Source organism: Dermatophagoides pteronyssinus, unplaced genomic scaffold, assembly GCF_027571235.1.
Source record: "Dermatophagoides pteronyssinus isolate colony J.1.1.1.1 unplaced genomic scaffold, Derpt_VIB-CSIC_2022.12 sq0008, whole genome shotgun sequence".
Classification (NCBI taxonomy): Eukaryota; Metazoa; Arthropoda; class Arachnida; order Sarcoptiformes; family Pyroglyphidae; genus Dermatophagoides; species Dermatophagoides pteronyssinus.
Window position 1 is genome coordinate 2,337,938 of NW_027461532.1, and position 21,096 is coordinate 2,359,033.

General features: G+C 28.1%; 4 protein-coding genes across 6 annotated transcripts; 2 read left to right on the forward strand and 2 right to left on the reverse strand.

Annotated features, from left to right (window-relative positions):
- The first annotated feature begins 413 nt into the window (after positions 1-413).
- Positions 414-14,982, forward strand: LOC113794578 (adenylate cyclase type 2-like). Of its 3 annotated transcripts, none has more exons than XM_075821131.1 (11): positions 414-946; positions 5,034-5,655; positions 5,730-6,085; positions 9,869-11,290; positions 11,392-11,522; positions 11,635-12,244; positions 12,320-12,375; positions 12,455-13,271; positions 13,360-13,986; positions 14,054-14,158; positions 14,231-14,982. In XM_075821131.1, exons 2-11 carry the CDS (start codon positions 5,376-5,378, stop codon positions 14,651-14,653), a joined length of 4,827 nt encoding a protein of 1,608 aa, XP_075677246.1. In that variant the 5' UTR covers positions 414-946; positions 5,034-5,375; the 3' UTR covers positions 14,654-14,982. The 3 variants fall into 3 exon arrangements, with proteins under 3 accessions (XP_075677246.1, XP_075677248.1, XP_075677247.1); XM_075821133.1 differs by having other exon boundaries at positions 5,733-6,085; XM_075821132.1 differs by lacking the exon at positions 414-946 and adding an exon at positions 2,055-2,279.
- On the reverse strand, positions 14,746-16,861 carry LOC113794569 (uncharacterized). Its single transcript, XM_027344686.2, has 5 exons — positions 16,648-16,861; positions 16,458-16,570; positions 15,684-16,391; positions 15,515-15,614; positions 14,746-15,450 (listed from the first exon to the last, which is right to left on the reverse strand). The coding sequence occupies exons 1-5, from the start codon at positions 16,727-16,729 to the stop codon at positions 15,110-15,112; spliced, it is 1,344 nt and encodes a 447-aa protein (XP_027200487.2). The 5' UTR covers positions 16,730-16,861; the 3' UTR covers positions 14,746-15,109.
- A 559-nt stretch (positions 16,862-17,420) lies between these two features.
- mRpS34 (mitochondrial ribosomal protein S34) lies at positions 17,421-18,654 on the reverse strand. Its single transcript, XM_027344688.2, has 2 exons — positions 17,865-18,654; positions 17,421-17,805 (listed from the first exon to the last, which is right to left on the reverse strand). The coding sequence occupies exon 1, from the start codon at positions 18,510-18,512 to the stop codon at positions 17,889-17,891; it is 624 nt and encodes a 207-aa protein (XP_027200489.2). The 5' UTR covers positions 18,513-18,654; the 3' UTR covers positions 17,421-17,805; positions 17,865-17,888.
- A 15-nt stretch (positions 18,655-18,669) lies between these two features.
- On the forward strand, positions 18,670-20,024 carry LOC113794570 (uncharacterized). Its single transcript, XM_027344687.2, has 2 exons — positions 18,670-19,205; positions 19,274-20,024. The coding sequence occupies exons 1-2, from the start codon at positions 18,780-18,782 to the stop codon at positions 19,874-19,876; spliced, it is 1,029 nt and encodes a 342-aa protein (XP_027200488.1). The 5' UTR covers positions 18,670-18,779; the 3' UTR covers positions 19,877-20,024.
- Positions 20,025-21,096: the final 1,072 nt, after the last annotated feature.

Below are 21,096 nucleotides of genomic sequence, written 5' to 3' on the forward strand. Positions count from 1 at the left end.
ATGATGATTGGAAGCAATAACAATATGCAAATTTTTATTTAGGTTTTATAATACACATGTTTCTCTCTCTCTCTCTCTCTCTCTCTCTCTCTCTCTCTCTCTCTCTCTCTCTCTCTCTCTCTCTCTCTCTCTCTCTCTCTCTCTCTCTCTCTCTCTCTCTCTCTCTCTCTCTCTCTCTCTCTCTCTCTCTCTCTCTCTCTCTCTCTCTCTCTCTCTCTCTCTCTCTCTCTCTCTCTCTCTCTCTCTCTCTCTCTCTCTCTCTCTCTCTCTCTCTCTTTCCTACCAATATAAATTTGATGTTTTTTGTCGATTCGATTGTCTCTCTCTCTCTCTCTCTCTCTCTAATAATCTACCAGCATAAAAATCTCGAATAAAAATTTTTGGCGTCGGTTCATCGCCATGAAAAATTATTAGTTTTCTTTTTGGTTTGCTGTTTGTTGAATGATGATTGTTGCCTGTTTGTTGGGTATATGTTTGTAATGTCTGTATAACACAAACACACACATACGTAGATTATATATACAAAAAAATGCAAATAAAAAAACCAACCGAATGAAGAAAAGAAGAGAGAGAGAAAGCGAAAACGGTCGACGCATCCCCACAAAAGATTCTTTAATATTTTTTTTCAAATGGAAATAAAAAAAACAGTTGCTACGATGACTACGTTGGGTGAATACCACAAAAAAAAAGAAAAAACGATGATTATTGACTACAATTTTGTATTTATTTTGAATTTCGAAAAATAACAATAATGATAAACAAAGAAAGAAACATTTAAAGATTATTCAATCAACACATTAAACCGTTATCGATCGATCAATAATGTTTTCTCTCTCCATTTGTGTATTTTATTGGAATTCTGTTTGAATTTTTCTTTTATTTTGAATTTAAAATTCTTGATTTTTTTTTGATTCTGACAACAACTAGAACAACAACAACAACAAAGGTATGTTATCGCGATAATTTATTCAAAAATTTTTTTAACCCCTGATTATCATCATCAAATATTTATTCATTTCCCGGCATTTTTTAATTTATTTACCGCATTGAAACAAAAAACAATTATCATTATCATGATCAGTTTGGAAATTAAAAAAAATCATCGTCCCTATCTATGTGTATTTACAAGATGTAAATTAGAGATTCATTTTGTTCATTTCGAAAAAAATTTTACAATTACAATTTCTGTGTTTTGTCATCATCATCTTGTTGTTTAGTTTTACTGTTACAAATGATAATTATCAGTGTTGTTGTTTTTTTCCAACACAAATTTTCTCTCTCTTCCTTCATTTTTATGTTTATCATCATCATCAATGCTGTTTAGTTGGTGGAAGGAAAAAACAAACATTCTCCCAATGTGTTCTCTTTGGCGAATTTTGTCAAAAATTTTTAACAAAAAATCCGGAAATCGATATTTTTGTTTTTCTGATTTTCATCATTTTTGAAAAAAACTATTATGGCTTTTTTTCACCAGCAAAAGTCGAGTTTTTTGTTGTTGTTGTTGTTGTTGTTGTTTGACATACTTGACTATCTCAGATTATTAATCTTAGAGAAAAAAAAATTCTTTTAAGAAAAAAAAAATAATTTAAAATTAAAATTAGAAACATTACAAGTATGCTTGCTTATAAATTGATTTGATTACCTACACCACCTGTGATGATCATGTGTTAAACTTTGTTTATTGTTTGTTTGTTGTTTGTTGATGACAATGATTTTTTCGGATGATAATCTTTAATCAAAATTCCTATTAATTTGAAATTTAAAACTTTTTTTTTAAAGTTTCTTTTTTCCTGCCTGTCTGTTGTAGATTCAAGTGGATTTTCACCTTAATTAACCTGTAATTATTTTTAAATTATATAATCAATCAATCAATCAACATCGGTGTTGATTGATTGATTGATTGATATATGGAAATTCTTATTTTATCTCGCGAGATATAGAGAAAAAAAGAAAGTGAAAATGAAAGTATATCTGATTTAGGAAGAAAAAAAAATTTTTTACCACACTTGTTGTTGTTGTGACCAAAGAAATGGATTTTTTTTTTTGTTTTCATTGTTAATGAAAACAACGACAACAACAACAAATTAAACGCATCAAATTTTTTTATTTTTCCGTAGAGAAAAAAACAGAGAATTTTTTAACAATGTTATGACGTTTGATTTTCCAAAAAAAAATCAATCAATATCAAATCAATCAGTTTTTATTAGAATCGATTTCAATTTCATTGATTTTTGTTCATCCGAAAATCGTCATTTATTCAGCCAACCAATATACATTACGTAAGTTTTTCAATATTGATCCGCATTGACTTAATGACTGACTGACTGACTGACTGACTGATTAACTGGTTGATTGAATTTTTTCACATTTTCTCTCTTAATTGCCACGTGACATTTGTTTTATCAATTTTTTTTTCAATAGAAAATTTCTTCAAAAATTATGACTTTGGCTTTTGACAATGTCATAATTTTTGTTGTTGTTGTTGGTGTTATAATTGGCCAAAAATTAATCAATCATGCGTCATTCATTCATTTGATTGATTGACCACTTCCCAATTGATGATATTTCCTTTTCCAATTTCATTTGTTTCTCTCTCTCTCTCTCTCTCTCTCTCTCTCTCTCTCTCTCTCTCTCTCTCTCTCTCTCTCTCTCTCTCTCTCTCTCTCTCTCTCTCTCTCTTTTGTTGTTCATGGATGATTAAATAATGCTCCATATTTTTTTTTACCAAAAACAACAAAAAAAAAGTTTCGCCCAATACATATACGTAAACAAAACAAAACAAACGCAAACTTTATGCATTGATGATTTTGTCTGAAACAAAAAAAGATATTCTTCATTAAATCATCCTATATAGGGGATTCAGGTGTAGACTAATTTTGTTGTTTTGTTTTGTTTTTTATTTACCTACTTTGACATTGTTTATCGTCGATTATTCAATATTCAGGTCAAATCTAGAAGAACAACAGTTGTTTGGGTCTCAAAATCTTTTTCATTTTTTTCAAAAATTTTATCATTTCGTTTGTTCTACGTCAAACATCCATATTTTCTTTTCTTCTTTTGTATTTTCTTGTTGGTTTTTACCAAGAAAAAAACAATATTGAATCGAAGGTCAAAAAAGATATTTTTCAATAATTTACAGTTTCTTTTTTTTCTGTTTCTTTTTGGTTGATTTATTGAGTTTCTTTTCTTTTCTTTTTCGTTGATAAGGATGATTATATGTTTTTTTTCCCGATTCACCTGTCATGATGATGATGATAGCGTATATTATTTTGCTTACACGTCTTAAAATGACAGAAGAAAACAGAAAAATTCATCCTCCTGTCACCGATCAATCAATCAATCAATCAATAGATCATTAAGAAAATTACTAGATTCTGTTTCCATTCGTTGTATCGTTTTGTTTTGTTTTCTATTATCAAAAAAATCGATTCTTATCATCAAATGTTACTAGTGAAACGTTTGTTTAGTGATCAATTTCCGATCGTTAAACATACACACACGCACTTGAAAACACCAGAACCAACATTGTTTTGACCTTGAAAATTGGAACTTTTTTTTGTAGGCAAACATTAGATAAAGGCAAGCAAGCAACAAGAATTGAGATTTCCAACAACAACAACAACAACAAAAATCTGGTTCAACAAATCCTATGAACTGGTTTTAAACAAAAAAAAAAATAAAATAAAAATAAAAAAAAATAACGATTATTATGATGAAATAACCATAAAACGAGAGAGAGAATGAGAAAAACCAACAACAAATATTCTTCATGGAAATATACGGGTTCTATCTATCTGTCTATCTATCAAGCTAGCTATCTAATCATACTAGAGAATCAAGTCAAGAATATTCTTTCCCAGACATTCAACAAACCAAACAAAAAAACGATAAAAACAATGATCATTTCAAGTACAATGTTTTGACAAGAGAGAGAGAGAAGGTCATTATCATGATAATAAATAATGAAAAAAAACGATGATTATTTTTTGTTTCAAATATCTCTTCTTTTTATCTCTGTCTGTTTCTATCCATATTCTATATGTCCATAATTCAAAAATGGTTCATATCATATCATTCATTTATTATCATCATCATGAAAACCAAATGAAATGAATGATTAAACTATAACATTTTCAGTTTGACTATACCTTAGTGTACTGGAAAAGAAGAAGAAACAGAATAATAAATGATTGGAAAAAAAATGATGATGATAATCTTTATATAAACAAACATATAGGGCAAATATAAACAATGGAAAACCAAACAACAACAACAAATGAAAGAGAATTGAATAGAGAATTTGATACATGTACCCGAACAACAACAACAACAACAGCAAAATGTTGAGAAATAATGATAAAAATGTATACGTTTTTACAACTACAACAACAACAAGTAGAAAATTTGACATTAGAAAACGACAAGAATCAATATGATAATAAATTATTCTTACGTAAAAAAAGAATGGAACGTGAATAGAAAAGAAAAGATAAAAGTTACTACATTTTCAATACAAAGATTATGAAGAAACAAAAAAATGATAAATAATGTTTATTTATGGTAAAAAGTGTTTGTGTGTGTGTAGGAGGTGGTGAATGAATGATAATAAAATTCTATAATAAGAATTGAAATTTAAACATTTTTGTTTTGTTTTTTTGTTGATTGCCAAGTTCGAGGACAATTTACATTCATCTTTTTATCTTTGTATCTCTCTCTGTCTGTCTGTGTGTGTATATTGTTGCTGTTTCTTAATATCTTCTTTTTTTTGTTTTTTTGGTAGATCAAATTGTAGCAGTAGTAGTAGTTTTAGATCGAATATATTCAATTGAATTAATCATGAATGATTAATATATGACACCGACCGAATGACAGCAAACAAACGCACAGAGAGAGAGAGAGAGAGAGAGAGAGATGGACGTAATATTATGAAACGTATAGAATTTGTAATTTTCGCTTCCCCCATTCAACCAAAATGAATCGAATTGAATTGAATATAACCTATACCTACATTTTCTTTCTTTCTTTTTTTTCAGAATTCTTGATTCTACAGAATCGCAAAAACGAAAAGCATTAAGCCAGAAATGAAACATTAAAACAGCCAGGTGACAATTCAACAAATATCAATCATTTATCATTTACTCGAAATTCGGATCATCAATAATGTTTTGTTTTCGGATCTGTTCTGTCTGTTTCTGTTTCACGTAATACTAACTAATTAATATCCGGTTCAATCAACGAAAAAAACTTTGTAATTTAATTAATTTGATTGTAAAATAATTATAATTATAAAATCATTATAATTAATTTTGATTCAATTAATAAATGATAATGATTACAATGATGATGATTACAATGTTAATTATAGAAAAAAAAAGATGAATGAAATTAATAATAATAATCATAATAATAATAATGTTGATGGACAATTATTATCACCATTTTTATCATGTTCAACTTCGACATCGACATCTTCATCTTCATCCACATCATCATCAACGACAAAGTTAGATTCAACAAAAATATCATTGAATAGCTGTTCTGATCAACAACAAAATGAAAATTCTATCGAAGCAAATCATTTATCAATATTGAATGAAAAACAAATTCAATTCAGTGATGATGATGAAAATGACGACAACGATGATGATGAAAAAGGTAAAAAACAAATCAAAGATTTAACCGAGAAAAGTTTTTTCCAATCCTTTTTCTTTCTGTTTTTTCTCGCCCAGTAGATAATCATAATCATAATCATCAATATAATGATGATAGTCAATTATATGATGATTATTATGGTGATAATGATGATGATGATAATGATGATGGTAAAAATTGTGATAATCAACATGAAGATCAATTATCATCATCATTGGAAACGACACAAAATCATAATCATCATTGTTGGTCAAAACAACGTTTACAATGGAGTTTACGAACATTACGTTCAGAATTTAAAATAAAAAATACTGAACTTTATTTTCGTCGTTATCAAACCCGTTTATGTCATCGTTGGTTTACAATTGTACTTATATTGAATATAATTGTTTCATTTACTGATTTATTATTTACTTTTCATCAAAGATTTTATGTAAGTTTACATTTTTGCTTTTGTTTTTGGGAATTTTCTTGATTGGGAAAATGTTTTCTGTTTATCAAAAAAATGAACCAAAAAAAAAAACCATATTTAGAAAGAAATTAGTGTTTAAAAGAGGTTTTGTCTGGTTTTGTTTTGTTTTGTCTGTTTCATTTTTCGACATTTTCTGGTAATATTTTTGAATTTTTCGATGTTTTGTTTTGTTTTTTGTTTAGGATTTTTGAATGTTTTTTTTCCTTGATTACGTAATGTTTCGAAGGTCATTTTTTTTTGCTTTTGGTCAGATAATTAATCGGAAATTAATCTTATTACCGATTGAAAATTCAAAACAAGTAATTTCTCTCGCTCACTATCCTCGACTTTGTTCTTGATGATGGTCAATCAAGGATTGGTCAACTTGAAACACACACACACACACCTTACACAAACAAAACAATCGAATCTTTGGTTTAACGTTTTTTTGTTTTGTTTTTTTAAATTTTTAAAATTTTTTTGATTTTTTTTTCACTGTTTATCTTGATCAGAAATACGGAAATTTTCCGGAATTTTTTCGTTTTTTCTCGGAAATCATTTCACATTTGAATAACAATGGTCCAGTTGATTGTTTTCAATGGATGGTGTTAATTGTTGTAAGATGAAGAAGAGGGGCGAAGATATAAAGTAAACAACGGAAATTTTTTTTATCGACCATCAAGGAAGAAAGACATTCCGAAAGACATTTTCTTTTTTGTTCTTTTTTGCAAGGCAATCATTGAAGACATTGACCGCAAATGGACCTAATCGATTAGTTACAAGGATGTTAACATCGATACGATCGATTGTTTTGAAGAAGTGAAGAAAAAAAACAACAAAAATTTCTTCATCCTTGATGTTAAACTAAGCTTCAATGATGAAAGTTAAAGAAGAAGAAGAAAAATACAGTAACCAAAAACAACCAAAAAAACCTTGAGCTAACCCTTTGCATTCCCTACCTATCATACGATGATGAAGGCCGGTAGTTCAATGTGAATAAGAATTTTTGGAAAAACCAAAAATTTGATCAAAAATTTGATAATTAATTTTGTTTGTGTTTGCTTGTTTTGTTAGTTGAATTCATTATCAAATTGAAAAATATTTGATGATTTCTACATATTTGAATGATTATGACCATCATTTTGAATCAAAAAAAAAAAAAAAAAAATAGCAGCCAACAAAATCAATTTGTCATTGAAGATTATATAATAACTGTTTGAACAAAAAAAATAATGATTAAAGCCTTGAACGAAATGAAATTTTTTTGGATGTTTTTTCGAAAAGAAAGAGAGAAAAAAAAGTAGATATAATTAGCGGTGAAAAAAAGAGAGAGAAAATTCAGCGAGAGAGAGAAATTGAATTGAAAATGGAAAATGGAAATTTTTCTTCTTCTTCTTCTTCTGTTTGCCAAACGATCTACATTGGAAAGAAAACATTGTTAATTTTGAGGAGAGAGAGAGAGAGAGAGAGAGAGAGAGAGAGAGAGAGAGTCTTAAGAAGATTGAAGATTTATATGAATGTTGGGGGTGGAAAATAAGAAAGAAAGACAAAAAAAAAGAAGTAACATTACCTGTTTGCAGGTAAATCATTTTCTCTCCAATTATTTTTTTTTTCTATTGAAAATATTAAAAGAGACATATGATGCACTATGAATGAATTGAGAGAAAGCAAATGAAAAAAATAAAAATTTTATCCAAAATCATTTGCAATGGAAGAAGTTGGAAGAGAGAGAGAAAAAAAAGAGTTTCAAATAAAAAAATTGTATTTTTTTTTCTCATTAAATCTATTGGGTTTGTTGAATGTAAAATGTTCTGGTTTTTGGTTTGGTGATTTGGTGAAAAATTTTTGTTTTGTTTGTTTTTTATTCAACAAAATCCAATTTCAAAATATCATCACCATCATCAAACAACAAAAGATGAGAGAATCCCCAAAAGCTAATCGAAATTTTTCAATCTTTGAAATTAAAAATCTCAAACAATTTTTTTTTCTCGAATATTCTAATCAAAACAAAAACAAACAAACAAACATCAGACAAACATTCATTCAATCGAGAAAAACTCATCATTTTTTTCGTTGTGTTCCATCACTATTTTGTAATTCTAATATTTCAAAAATAACTGTGTGTTGTACTCTGTACGTAAAAAAAACATCCATTACCTGTGTGTCTGTGTTAATAATCGTAAATTTTTTTTTGTTTTTTTGTGGAAAAAAATGTGACATTTGAAACTTTTCAAACAACAACAACAAAATTTGACACTCGTGACGACAATGATGTGTTTTTTTTCACTACAAACAAAATGATTTTTTTTGGTAATGTTTTTGATGTGTGCGTAGGTGTGTGTGTTGATGAATGAATTTCTTTTTTGGTTAATAAAAAGGTGAGCCATACATTTTCTTCAGGTGAAAAATTCCAAGGAATATTCTTGCTTATTTATGGAAATATTTCTCCATATCAACCCGATATTTGACATTTTTCAAATTGAATAATGAAATTTTTTCATGAAATTTAAATGAGAAAAATTCTTATTGAAACATGACGACGTTAGTGTTAATTATTTGTCATTTAAGAAAAAAGTATAAATGTTTATTTCAAATGAAACGACAACAACAACAACAAAACCAACATTGAATCCTGTTATCCTTGCCGAATGATATATAGTGAAGGGGGAAAAAGACAGACAGACACATAGAGAGAGATGCATTATTTCCAATGTTGTTTCGAAATTTTTTTGCTTGAAAAGTTTATTCATTCATTCATTCAGAAAATAAAAAATCATTCATTTTTTTTCAAAATTCAAAGGTAGCTAAAATTAAGATTGCCAAATGAGACTACTGTGTGTGTGTGTGTATATAGTGTGATTAAAAGAAGTAAAAAAAAAGTTTGTTTTTTTCCCCATTCCATACTATTTATAGATTTGTTTTTTTTTTTGAATGTGCTTTTTTAAATAAACTTTATCCCAAAATGAAGATAGTAAAAAGGTAAATAACATTATGATCAGTCGAGATGAATGAATTTTCTGAAAAGGATTTTTTTTTTGTGGAAAAATATCACCGTGACCATTATGATTTGAATTTTCTATCTATTGAAATGTTTGGAAATGGGAAAAAAAAAGTTTTCATCCAAAAACTTTTTTTTTGATTTATCAGATTTTCAAGGAATTTTTCAAAGGTTTTTTTTCTACTGTTTGTTTCCATTGTATATATTCAATAAATCCTTCCGATCCAGATTCAATGATATTTCTTTCTGTTTCAGAACAGCAACAACAACAAAAACAAGAATGAATTACATGGTGGGCGACTAAATGATATAGGATTATCATCGATGATCAATAGTTTTGTTCGACCTTCAACTTTTTTTTTTTTTTTTTTTTTTTGTTCATTTCTGTCCATCAGAAAATCGAATGATGATTTGTACATTGTCTCTGTCCCTCAGTGTATATATTTTTCGTTAATTTTATTGATTGGAATTCAGAACAAAACAAACAAACAAATTATCCATTTTTTTAAAACAGAAACAGGGAAAACAAACTGATAATATTTCCTGACAAAAAGAAAAAAGTTTTAAAATTATCAAAATTCAAAAACAAAACAAATTTTTTAAAATGAATTTTTTTTTTAACTTTATCGATAAATCTAGAATAATATTGATCTATTTGTTTTTCTTTTTTCTTTTTTTTTTCTCTCTCTCTCTCTCTCTCGCTCTCTTCGCTTTACTGTATGATTTCGACATCATTGCTGAATATATTTTACATTCGTGACAATCAGGAAAATGATAATAATCATGATGATCATGATCATGATCATGATTATTCCTATCCATTACAGGCAATCATTCGTTTAATAACATTAATTATTTATATTTTATTTCTTTTGGCCACTACATATAATGATGAACGATGGTTAAACAATTCAACATTTATACAATCATTTGTTGCATTTATATTATTTATAACAATGTTTTTAGCTGAATATGGTACATTTTTTTGGTATTTTATTTCAACATCATCATCGACATCAAAATCGACATCGACATCTACATTAAACAAATTATCAACAACAAATTTATCAAAAACATTTTCAAATCATGATCATAATGATCATAATGATGATCAAATGAATACAATGAATACAATACGTTTATTATCCAGTTGGAAAACAACACGGCCAATATTTTTTCTAATATTTTGTAATGAAATTTTATTACCATTTCCAAAACGTCTTTATTCAATTACTTGTTCAACATTGGTTATTTTATTAGAAATTATGATTACAATATTTTGGTGGCCATTATATTATACGTTGGTTAAAGCTGAAGAAACAAATTCAACAACAATGTCAACAACATTATCATCGATTTCATCATCATCATCATCGACATTATTGATAACATCTGATGCAATATTATCTACAATGGTCAATCATACATTGAATCAAATGTTTCAACCATTATCATCATCATCATCATCATCATCGGTTTTAATGAATTTATCATCAACAACATCGGATCCATTAATACCATTATCAATACAAACAGCAACAACAAATACATCATGGCAATATTTTTATCAATGGAGCCAGGCAATTCGTTATCGTGGATTTTATCTATTATCCGATATATTATTCTATTTATTAGCCGGTTTAGTTGCATTTTATGTAACATATTTACTTGAAATTGTAAATCGTCGTGCATTTTTAGATCATCGTAAATGTGTTGAATCAAAATATAAATTAACATTTGAAAGAGATGAACAGGAAAGATTATTAGCATCATGTTTACCAAAACATTTAATGAAAAAAGTACGTAATGATATACGATCAAAATTTACTGGTAATTGGTCATCATCAATATCATCGAATCGTTCGATGATTAATAATAATGATAATAATAATACAGTAATCAATGTTGATGGTAATAATAATAATAATAATGATAATGATGAACATCGAAATCAAATACATTCAACAAAATCCCATATTGATTCTCACCATCATCATCATCATAAAAGTGGTTCAAATGGTTCAATTGGAAGACCATTTAGTGAAATGTATATTGATAAATATTCAAATGTTACCATTTTATATGCTGATATTGTTAATTCAATGGCATTAACACAAACATTACAATCACCTAAAGCATTAGTTGAAGCATTGAATAATTTATTCTGTAGATTTGATTGTCGTGCTGAGGTATGTTTGTTTTTGACTTTGATTTTTTTACTTTGACTTTGATTTTTGATTTCCTATTTTCTTGTTTTTGTCACTTTTTTCGAATTGAAACAAAATTTTAGAATCATGATTGTTTACGAATAAAATTATTGGGTGATTGTTATTATTGCATTAGTGGTATACCGGATGATGAAGATAAACGTCATGCAGCCAATTGTTTACGGATGGGTCTTGATATGCTCGATATTATCAAGTATGATGATGATATACAAATCTATTTACAATTCTAAATAATTAACATTTTGTTTAACCCCATACCATCCAACAAAACAAAAATCAATTATCGTCATCATCATCATTTTTAGGGAATATCGTCATGAAACAGGAATCAATGTTGATATGCGTATCGGTATACATACCGGTATGATATTATCCGGTTTATTAGGTTTGAAAAAATGGCAATTTGATATATGGTCAATCGATACGATGAAAGCATCACAAATGGAACAAGAAGGCCGGCCCGGTTTTGTACATATTACAATGTCTAGTTTACAACAAATACCGGCCGATATATTGAATAATTTATTAATAATTGAAAATCATGTACTGAAAAATGAAACAACCTATCTGATACAACGAAAAATTGTTCATAAATCAAATATTGAAAACAATAATAATATGATTAAAAAAATTGAATCATCAAATTATTTAATAGCCAAAGATCAACGATCTGATTGTACAACAAATTCATCATTATTATCATCATCATCTGTATCATCAACGACATCATCATCGATTGATCCACAATTACCTCATCATCATCATCATGATCATCATAATTATCAAATTGATAATGATTGTCAACCATGTCGTCCTATTCGACAAGTATCAATAGTTGAAGAAGATGTTTTTACTACAAATACAACAACAACAACAACAACAAATTCTTATCAACAATCAACATATCGACATAGGGTAATGTTATTTTTTTCTTCTTCTTCTTCTTATTAATCAAACAAAGCTTATTTTCATTTATTTCTATATTCACAGAATTGGTCAAGACAAGATTCATCACGACGAAGACCAATGTCTGAAGTGATCAACTCGTAAGTTATTATTTTTTTTAGTTTTTGTTTTTGTGCGAAGAATTCATCTGTTGTTTGTTTGTTTTTACCAATGATTTAGATTACGAAATTATGGTGAAATGATTCGTTGTTCGAATGATTCATTATCACAAACAATTGATAAAATGTCATTCAATCTAAAACGACAATATGATATTAAGAATTCATTTTTGGAAATTAATCCAATATTTTTATATTTTATTCATTCACAATCACAACAACAACAACAACAAAATCATCATCATCCTGATCAACGACGACAATCATCAATATCAACAACATCATCATCATCAACAGCAACAACAAGTTGTTTATATGATGGTGAATGTAGTGATAAATCATCATCATCAAAATCAATATGGAATCATTTGAAACGTATACATCGAATCGATCTCAAACGTGAATTAAAATATCTACAACAAGATGATCATCTATTTCCATATTATCTGATTGCATCATTAATCATAACCATAATGATAATTGTGATACGTTTTTTAACACTTTATGATTATGATTATTATTCAAATAATAATAATGATGATCATTGGCAAAGATTTTTCTTTACCGAACGTGGTAATTGGTTTTGTTATATGGCCATAATAGTTGCCATTGTTTCATTGATCTATACATTGACCAAACATAATCATCATCATAATCATCATAATCATAATAATCAACAAAAACAAAAACGACAAAATCAAATGATTGGTATTGAATTTCGTATGTTAATTTGGTTATTAATATCAACATTATTAATAACAAGTACAATAATGGATATGTCACATTGTTCAATGGCACAAATGCAAGAAATAAAAATTCATCAACATAATGATAATCGTACAATAAATACTATTGGTAAAGAATGTCTTTATAAATGGGTATGTTTCTTTTTTCTTTTTGTTTGGATGTTATTATCGATTGATTGATCTAATTTTGTTGTTGTTGTTTTTTTTGGTTCATTAACAGTCACGTTATTATACATATTCATCAATATTGGCAATGTCATCCATTTCATTATTTATACGTGTAAATCTTTGGTTTAAATTTGCATTAAGTACGGTTGCATTATCAACAATATCATTGATTATACATTTACATCCATGTTCAATATTTTTACGTATTGATCGTTTTTATCAATTACCTCGTAATGAACATTATGATCAACAACAGCAAACATTATTTGAAAAAAATCAACAACAATTTTTTGGTGATCTATTAACACCAACAATGTCACATCTACATTATCTATTTATTGTTTATCTAATGTTTCATGTACTTGATCGTCAAATTGAATATATTTCTCGGTTAGATTTTTTATGGGCACATAAATTAAAACGTGAACGTCGTGAAGCACGTTTAATGCGTGAAGTAAATCAATTATTATTGAAAAATATTTTACCAATTCATGTTGCACAAAAATTTTTAACAAATCCTGAACAAGCAAATTCATTATATTATGAACCATATGATTCATGTGCGGTTATGTTTGCTGCAATACCGAATTTTTTTCGTTTCTATACTGAAACCAAAGATAATGATGATGGTTTACAATATTTATATATTCTTAATGATATTATCTGTGAATTTGATAAGGTTTGTTTTGATTTTGATTCTTGATTTGATTCATTTTTGTTAATTTTTTTAAAATTTATAATTTTAGCTATTAATATTACCTCAATTTAAACGTCGAATCGAAAAAATTAAAACAATCGGATCGACTTATATGGCAGCTGCTGGTCTTCAACCAGGTCGAGCATCAATTGATGTATGTTTTTTGTTTGTTTGTTTTTTTTTGAAAATCTAATATGAAAATTATAAATTTTATTTTTGAATATAGAGTTCGATTACAACAAAACAAGAAGTAACCAATCTTGTTATAATGATACGTTTTGCCTTATCAATGATGCGTGTTTTAAATCGTTTAAATTCAATACCACGTGATGAACAAACTGTTAATCAATGTTTAACAGCTGATCAACATTTTCAATTACGTATCGGTATTTCAATGGGGCCGGTTATTGCCGGTGTTGTTGGTGCTATTAAACCACAATATGATATATGGGGTGATACGGTTAATGTTGCAAGTCGTATGGATACATATGGTGTTGTAAATAAAATACAAATACCGGATTATGTTGCCAAAGTACTAATTGATCATCAATTATTTCGACCATATTCACGTGGTATACAAGAAGTAAAAGGAAAAGGAAAACTTGAAACTTTTCTTATTGATTATAATGAACATGATTGTATGGAATAATAATGCAAATCAATCATCCGGTGACTTTTTACATTGTACATATTGACAAACAAACAAAAAACATTGATCAAAACACAAAAAAATTTTAAATGTGATATTTATTTATTTATTAAAATGATGAAAACGAAACAAAACAAAACAAAAAAGATTTTCTTCAGAAATCTCATTATCATTATTATTGACATTTTAATGAAAAAAGTTTAATCCTCTGTTCTGTTTTTTTTCCTGATATAATCTTTGATGTGATTCTTGTTTGTTTTTTGTTTTTTTTGGTTCATGGTTGACAAAAAAAAAAACAAATTATTATTTTCAATAAAGTGCCATACATAGTATGAACAAAACGAAACGAAATTATATTAGAAAATGAATTGAAACAAAATATTTTTTTGACAAATTTGTAAAAAATAAATGAATTTTTCCACATTTTTTTTTGGCTTCTTTGAGTTAATTATTATTCTATTCAAATTCTGTTTTGATATTTTCAAGCAATTCAAGATCGATAGTCATTGATTGATTATCAACATTTTTATTATTAACATTATCGACAATACAACCATTATCACCGGCAGCATCATCCGAAGCAGCTGTAGCTACATTATCAACAGATTCATTTGCAGTGATATTTAAACTTTGATCAGTATCGGCAATATCCATTATTGATGGTGTACAAACAACATTGGTTGTTGTTGTTGTCGTCGATGTATCTAATTCGCTATCAATATCAACAGCTGGTGGTTTTGGTGGTATTAAACGGCCACGTTTTTTACCACCATTCGGTAATACACCATTTTCAATTTCTAAAAACAAAATTGAAATTTCAAATGAAAATCGAATGTTAGTATTAAACATTTAACATCATACCATTTTTCAACATAATATATCTATGTTCAACCCAATCGGGTGCTATTTTATAACGACGAAAATGCATATATTTATCCAATATTCGTTTTTTAATCGTTTCCTATTTTTTTTTTTTTTTTTTGGTAAACAATCAGAATAATCAAATAAATATTTATGAAAGAATTCATACCGTTTTAGTTGGTGATCCATCATCCCACATTGGATACATTTGTATTAATCGATCACAAACTGTATGTAAAAATCTAGTTGGTAAACGCCATATAAAATAATGTTGTAAATCTTGAAATAAAGTCATACTAAGTAATTCTTTCATTTGATCAAATTCTTTTTGTGGTATTGGTTCAATAGTGGCTATTACTTTGGCCATAAATTCATGTAAAATTTGTGGTAAATTTGGTTGATAATTAGCAGCATCAAAAAAACGAATCTGTCCATATTGATGCCAATCATCAAGAAATCGTTGTTTTTTCGGTTCAACTGGTTCGGGTACAAAAATTTTAATAAATTCTTCATGACCACCATTTGGTTTTGGTATAAGTTTTTCTTCATAATAAATTCCTTCAATGTTTGCATTCAATATTGAAGCTTGCATTACTGTTGTTTGTGGAAATTTATGTTCGGATTTTTGAGTAGAATCATTCGCTTGTTCAGGTGTTGACAATCCATTACATTGACTAGGACTTTTAGATTTTTTTGCACATTTTCTTTTAGGTCGTTTGTTTGGAGTTTCTACTTGAGTAGTATCGAATGATGATGATGATAATGATGTATTTACATTTGATGTATTTAAAGTTGACGTATTTAGGATCGATGTATTTACATTTGGCAAATCATTGTTATTGGAATCAAATTTATCCTTTAAACGTTTTAATATTATCTATAGCAATAAATACAATGATTACTATCGGATGACAATCAATCAATCAATCAAAACAAAACAAACCTTAACATGAAGACGATTTGTTCGTAATGAATTTAAAATTTCATCATCATTATCATCATTGATTATATCGTTAAAATTAATGTATAAAAATTTCAATGATGAAACGCCGACATCTGTATAACAAGAATAATAGAAAACAATAGTAAATTGATATTTACAAAAAAACTAAAACCGAAACCAAAATACTTACTTTTCAATGGCTCGATCCATGAATCAAGACCGATTGAATCGAAAAATTTATGAAATTCTTCATCATCATTTGATTTCATCATTGTTTTTTGCTTGATGAATTTGTTGTTTCGAATTGATGTTTCGAAATAAATTATCAATTTCTTTTTTTTTGAAATTTCTATTTCATCAACAATAACAATAGGTTAGGTTAGACAATAATGAGTCATCAATTAGTCAGTATAGAACAGGGAATACAACAAAAAAAAAGAACATACACAAAACAAAGAAACGAGTTTATTTGGTTAGGTTGGACAAAATTTTGTTTCCTGTTTTTTTTAGACGAGCTGAACACCACCACAATCGTTCAAGTAGCAGTATACATATTTGTGAATAATATTCGTATGTCGAATGCAATCATACCTATGCATAGTTGATCCAACGCCGCTACTACATGTATATCAAACAACATACAACTTATTCTAACCTGACTTGCGTGTGCTTATCGTGAATACATTGTGTTCGAATTCAAACGCGCTTAACTAACCATGTTATCACCTTACCTAAAAAGGTTAAAAAGGTAGATTATCAACATGTTGATAATGTTATCATCATGTAAACCTTATCATCTTGATCGATGGTCAATGTTTTTTGACCATATAAATATTCGATGAATTTCGACTGATTTTGGCATATCGAATTTGGCAACTTTCAATCATACCATCATATTTCAAACGAACATTTGGAAAATTCTTGGAAATTCGACCATAACAATGAAATCTATCGCTATTTCAGCTATTATTTTCATCATCATGTTCGTCATGATTGTTGAATCCCGACCAAGCAATCGATTACCGAAGCCATCGACCACCACAACCACTCAACAACCACCGGAATCGGAAAATGAAATCGATCAACCTGGCTCATGTCGAAAAATTCGATTACCATTTCGACAAAATGTTCAGGCTTGTAGTGAAATGGTGGCCGAAAAATTTCCATATGGATGTTTTATGATGAAATTTTCATTCGGTCTTAATACTGTTGTTTGTTTTACACCGAATAACGAAGAACAAATGAATGATGATAAAGAACAAAGCTATTGTCATCGTATCGATTGGCCATTATATAATCTGGATGGTACACTTTGTCTTTCATATAAATGGGCAATTCCAGCGCTTTTCTAATAGAAGTTTCTTTATTAATTAATTTTTTCTAACATTTTCATTTATATTTACAAACATTTTTGGCTAAAACAGAAAACAATTATTTTGTACAATTTTCTAAATAATCTTGATTAAAATGATAATGACCATCAAAATCGATTGTTGCTTTTTCTCCATCTTCAGCCAAACGATTAGCAATCCAAAATAGATCGGCATCTGATTTTTTTAAATCTTTCCTGTTCTGATATACAAATGGTATAAGAAATTCTTCAAGACTTTGATCATTATCATCTTGATCATGATGATGACGTCTTGCTTTATAACGATGCATCCATTCACGCATTAATGGTGGTAATTGATAATATTTAGGTAATATATTTTTATTATCACCTAAATTTGTTATCGAATAATTACCGATAAATTCTTTTTCTTCATCTTTCGGTATTAAACGAAAATCCGGTCGATAGGTTATTGTTAGTGGACGAATATCGGGTAAACGTTGACCACGTATTACGGTTTCACACCAAATTGTACCATATTTTAATTCAGGATCCATATATGTTTGTACACGTTTAACAATATGATAGGATGGTTCAGGAAATTTATCAAATTCATGACGAGTTAACATACGACCGATACCGAAATTCTTTAGATTAGCCAATATTTGAAATACAGTACGACCTAAATGATCGGTTGGTTTACCAATATAAATTTTACGTCCCATTTTTCGATAACAACCAAAAACAACAGAAAATCGGATTCAAATTTTTTCTTCTTTTTTGTTTTTCAACGTTCCAAAATAAACATGTGGTCAAAGTTTTTTTACAACAGTGCTGCCATCTTTGTCTGTTTTTATCCTAAAAGACGGTTACTGTGTTTTTTGTTGTTATTATTTGTTGACATTGCTAAAATTGAGTTCGGTCAAAGTTTACGCGGAAAAAAAAATTTTTTTGTTTGATTAAATAATTTCTTATTTTCTAAATTGAAAATCATGTTGAAAACAAAACATTTAGATAATTTTTTATGGAGATTCTCAAATCTTTCATTGTCATTATCGTATAATCGATCTTTTTCGATTAGTTCGTCATTGTTTTTTCCCGCCGCTTCAAGTGGATCACAACAACAACAACAAACACCTTCATCATCATCAACAATAACAATTCCACCACCACCAAAACGTTCATCAAATGTATTTGCATTATTTGTTCGTGATTGTTTTAAACGATTTCCAACAGAAATGCCTGTTAAAGAAAGATTTGCACGTGCTGGACAAGAATGGCGACAAATGACACCTGAACAAAAAGAACATTATCAAAAAATGTCTACCGAAGAATTTGTTAAATATAAATCAGCTATGAATGAATATCTTGGCACATTGAATGATGAAGAATTGGCACAATTCAAGCGAATTAAAAAGGTAAAATAGTTTAATTTACCAAAATTTATTAATTTACTAATTTCTGAAACTTTTTATTCGCATATTAGGATCAAATTAAAACAAAAAATCGTCAACGTATTAAAAGTAAACTTCGTGAATTAAACTATCCAAAACGTTCTGTATCATCATACATATTCTATATTCGTGATCATCTTAAACAAGAATATCCGGATGGTAAATATCCACCTGTAAAATCACCGGAACATCTTGAAAAAGTAAGAAAATGGTCACAAAATTGGCATCAATTATCACCGGAAGAACGAAAACCATTCGATGAACAAGCTGAAGTTGATCGTAAACGTTATTTTGAAGAATTAGAACAATGGAAACATGAACTAGCTAAACCAGAAAATGAAGAAAAATTTCGACAATTAGAACGTTTATCGAAAAAAATGGAAGTAGCCAATATGTCGGAAGAACGTGCTGAATTACGTGCCAAACGTCAACGAAGACTTACGGCAAAAATTATCAAAAAAAGATTAATGAAAAAAGCTGCCAATCATTTGAAAGCTAAAAAGAAAGCTAAATCAGCAGCTGCTAAAAAGAAATCGGCTTCAAAAGCTAAAAAATCCACAACAACAACAACATCTAAATCATCATCGGCAAAGAAAACAACGAAAAAAGCTAGTGATAACAACAATGATCAATGATCATAATTGATTTCATTTATATTTCTTTGATCTTTTTTTTCCTTTTTTGATTTTCGTATTATACACATCAATGTTGTCGAAACTTTCTTTCTTTCTTTTTCTAATTACCTCGTAATTGATGAATAAAATATATTTTTTAAAAGAAAAACTTGAACTTGTCGAAATCTTTTTTGTTTTGCGAAATGTCATTTATGAACGGAAATTATTTTTGAACTTTATTTTTTTCATTCGAATCGAATGTTTTTATGGTCACAAATTTTTTTTTCATTTCATTTTTTTTTCGAAAAAAAACCTCCCAAAAATATGACCAGCAAACGAGAATTGGCCAAACGTTTGGATCGATTGGAAAATCGTATCGATAAATTATGTTCGGTAGTTTATGATTTAATGAAAATTACCATTGATGATGATGATGATAATGATGATAATAATAATGATGTTGATAAAAATTTATTATCATTACAACAAATGTCTTCGAATCAGATTCGTAATCGTTTTGGTGAATGGTTATTTATCGATACAGATCGTTGGTTAATGTTGAATCGAATAATTGATAAACCACCATCATCATCGTTATCATCATCATCAATATCAAACAATCAAATGAATAGAGCAACAACTAGCGGTGGTTCTTGTGATTTGGATCAAGATCAAGGCTATAAAAGTTTAATAACAAAAATCGAATCAAAACAGCCTAATATCGAAAATGTAACTAATGATCAACAACAACAACAAGAACAACGACAAAAACATATTGTTTATCAAATAATAATTGAAGCAAATCATTCAATGATATTGGCCGGATTTATAAATTCATATATGATGTCATTATTTAAAAATCCATTATTTACAATCATACGAACAAGTCCAGAAAAAATGATTATATTTATTGAATGTCAAAAAACTGTTGAAAATTTTTTAAAACATTGTCATTATGATCTATCAAAAGGATGTTGGCAATTTGATTTAAACAATATAATGCCAATGAAAATTACCTTGGAACAATCCATTTATTATGATTGATATATATTCCATAAAACGAATGAAAAATTATTATTATTTCATACGATAATGTCAACCTTTTTTTCTTTCTCTCATTTATTGAAATATGGTTATTGTGATTATATTCATTCCCGGAAAAAGATATGCTCATATTTTTTGATTATGGTTTATATTGGCCAAACAAACATAGTTTATAACAAAGATCCTTATTATGTTGT

Coding starts and splice junctions, on each gene's coding strand:
- LOC113794570 (XM_027344687.2), top strand. CDS start 18,780: ATGTTGAAAACAAAACATTTAGATAATTTTTTATGGAGATTCTCAAAT. Junction 19,206..19,273: donor AATTCAAGCGAATTAAAAAG/GTAAAATAGTTT, acceptor TTCGCATATTAG/GATCAAATTAAAACAAAAAA.
- LOC113794569 (XM_027344686.2), bottom strand. CDS start 16,729: ATGATGAAATCAAATGATGATGAAGAATTTCATAAATTTTTCGATTCA. Junction 16,392..16,457: donor CAAATCGTCTTCATGTTAAG/GTTTGTTTTGTT, acceptor TTATTGCTATAG/ATAATATTAAAACGTTTAAA. Junction 15,615..15,683: donor ATGGATCACCAACTAAAACG/GTATGAATTCTT, acceptor AAAAAAAAATAG/GAAACGATTAAAAAACGAAT.
- LOC113794578 (XM_075821131.1), top strand. CDS start 5,376: ATGAATGAAATTAATAATAATAATCATAATAATAATAATGTTGATGGA. Junction 11,291..11,391: donor GATTTGATTGTCGTGCTGAG/GTATGTTTGTTT, acceptor ACAAAATTTTAG/AATCATGATTGTTTACGAAT. Junction 13,987..14,053: donor TTATCTGTGAATTTGATAAG/GTTTGTTTTGAT, acceptor TTATAATTTTAG/CTATTAATATTACCTCAATT.
- mRpS34 (XM_027344688.2), bottom strand. CDS start 18,512: ATGGGACGTAAAATTTATATTGGTAAACCAACCGATCATTTAGGTCGT.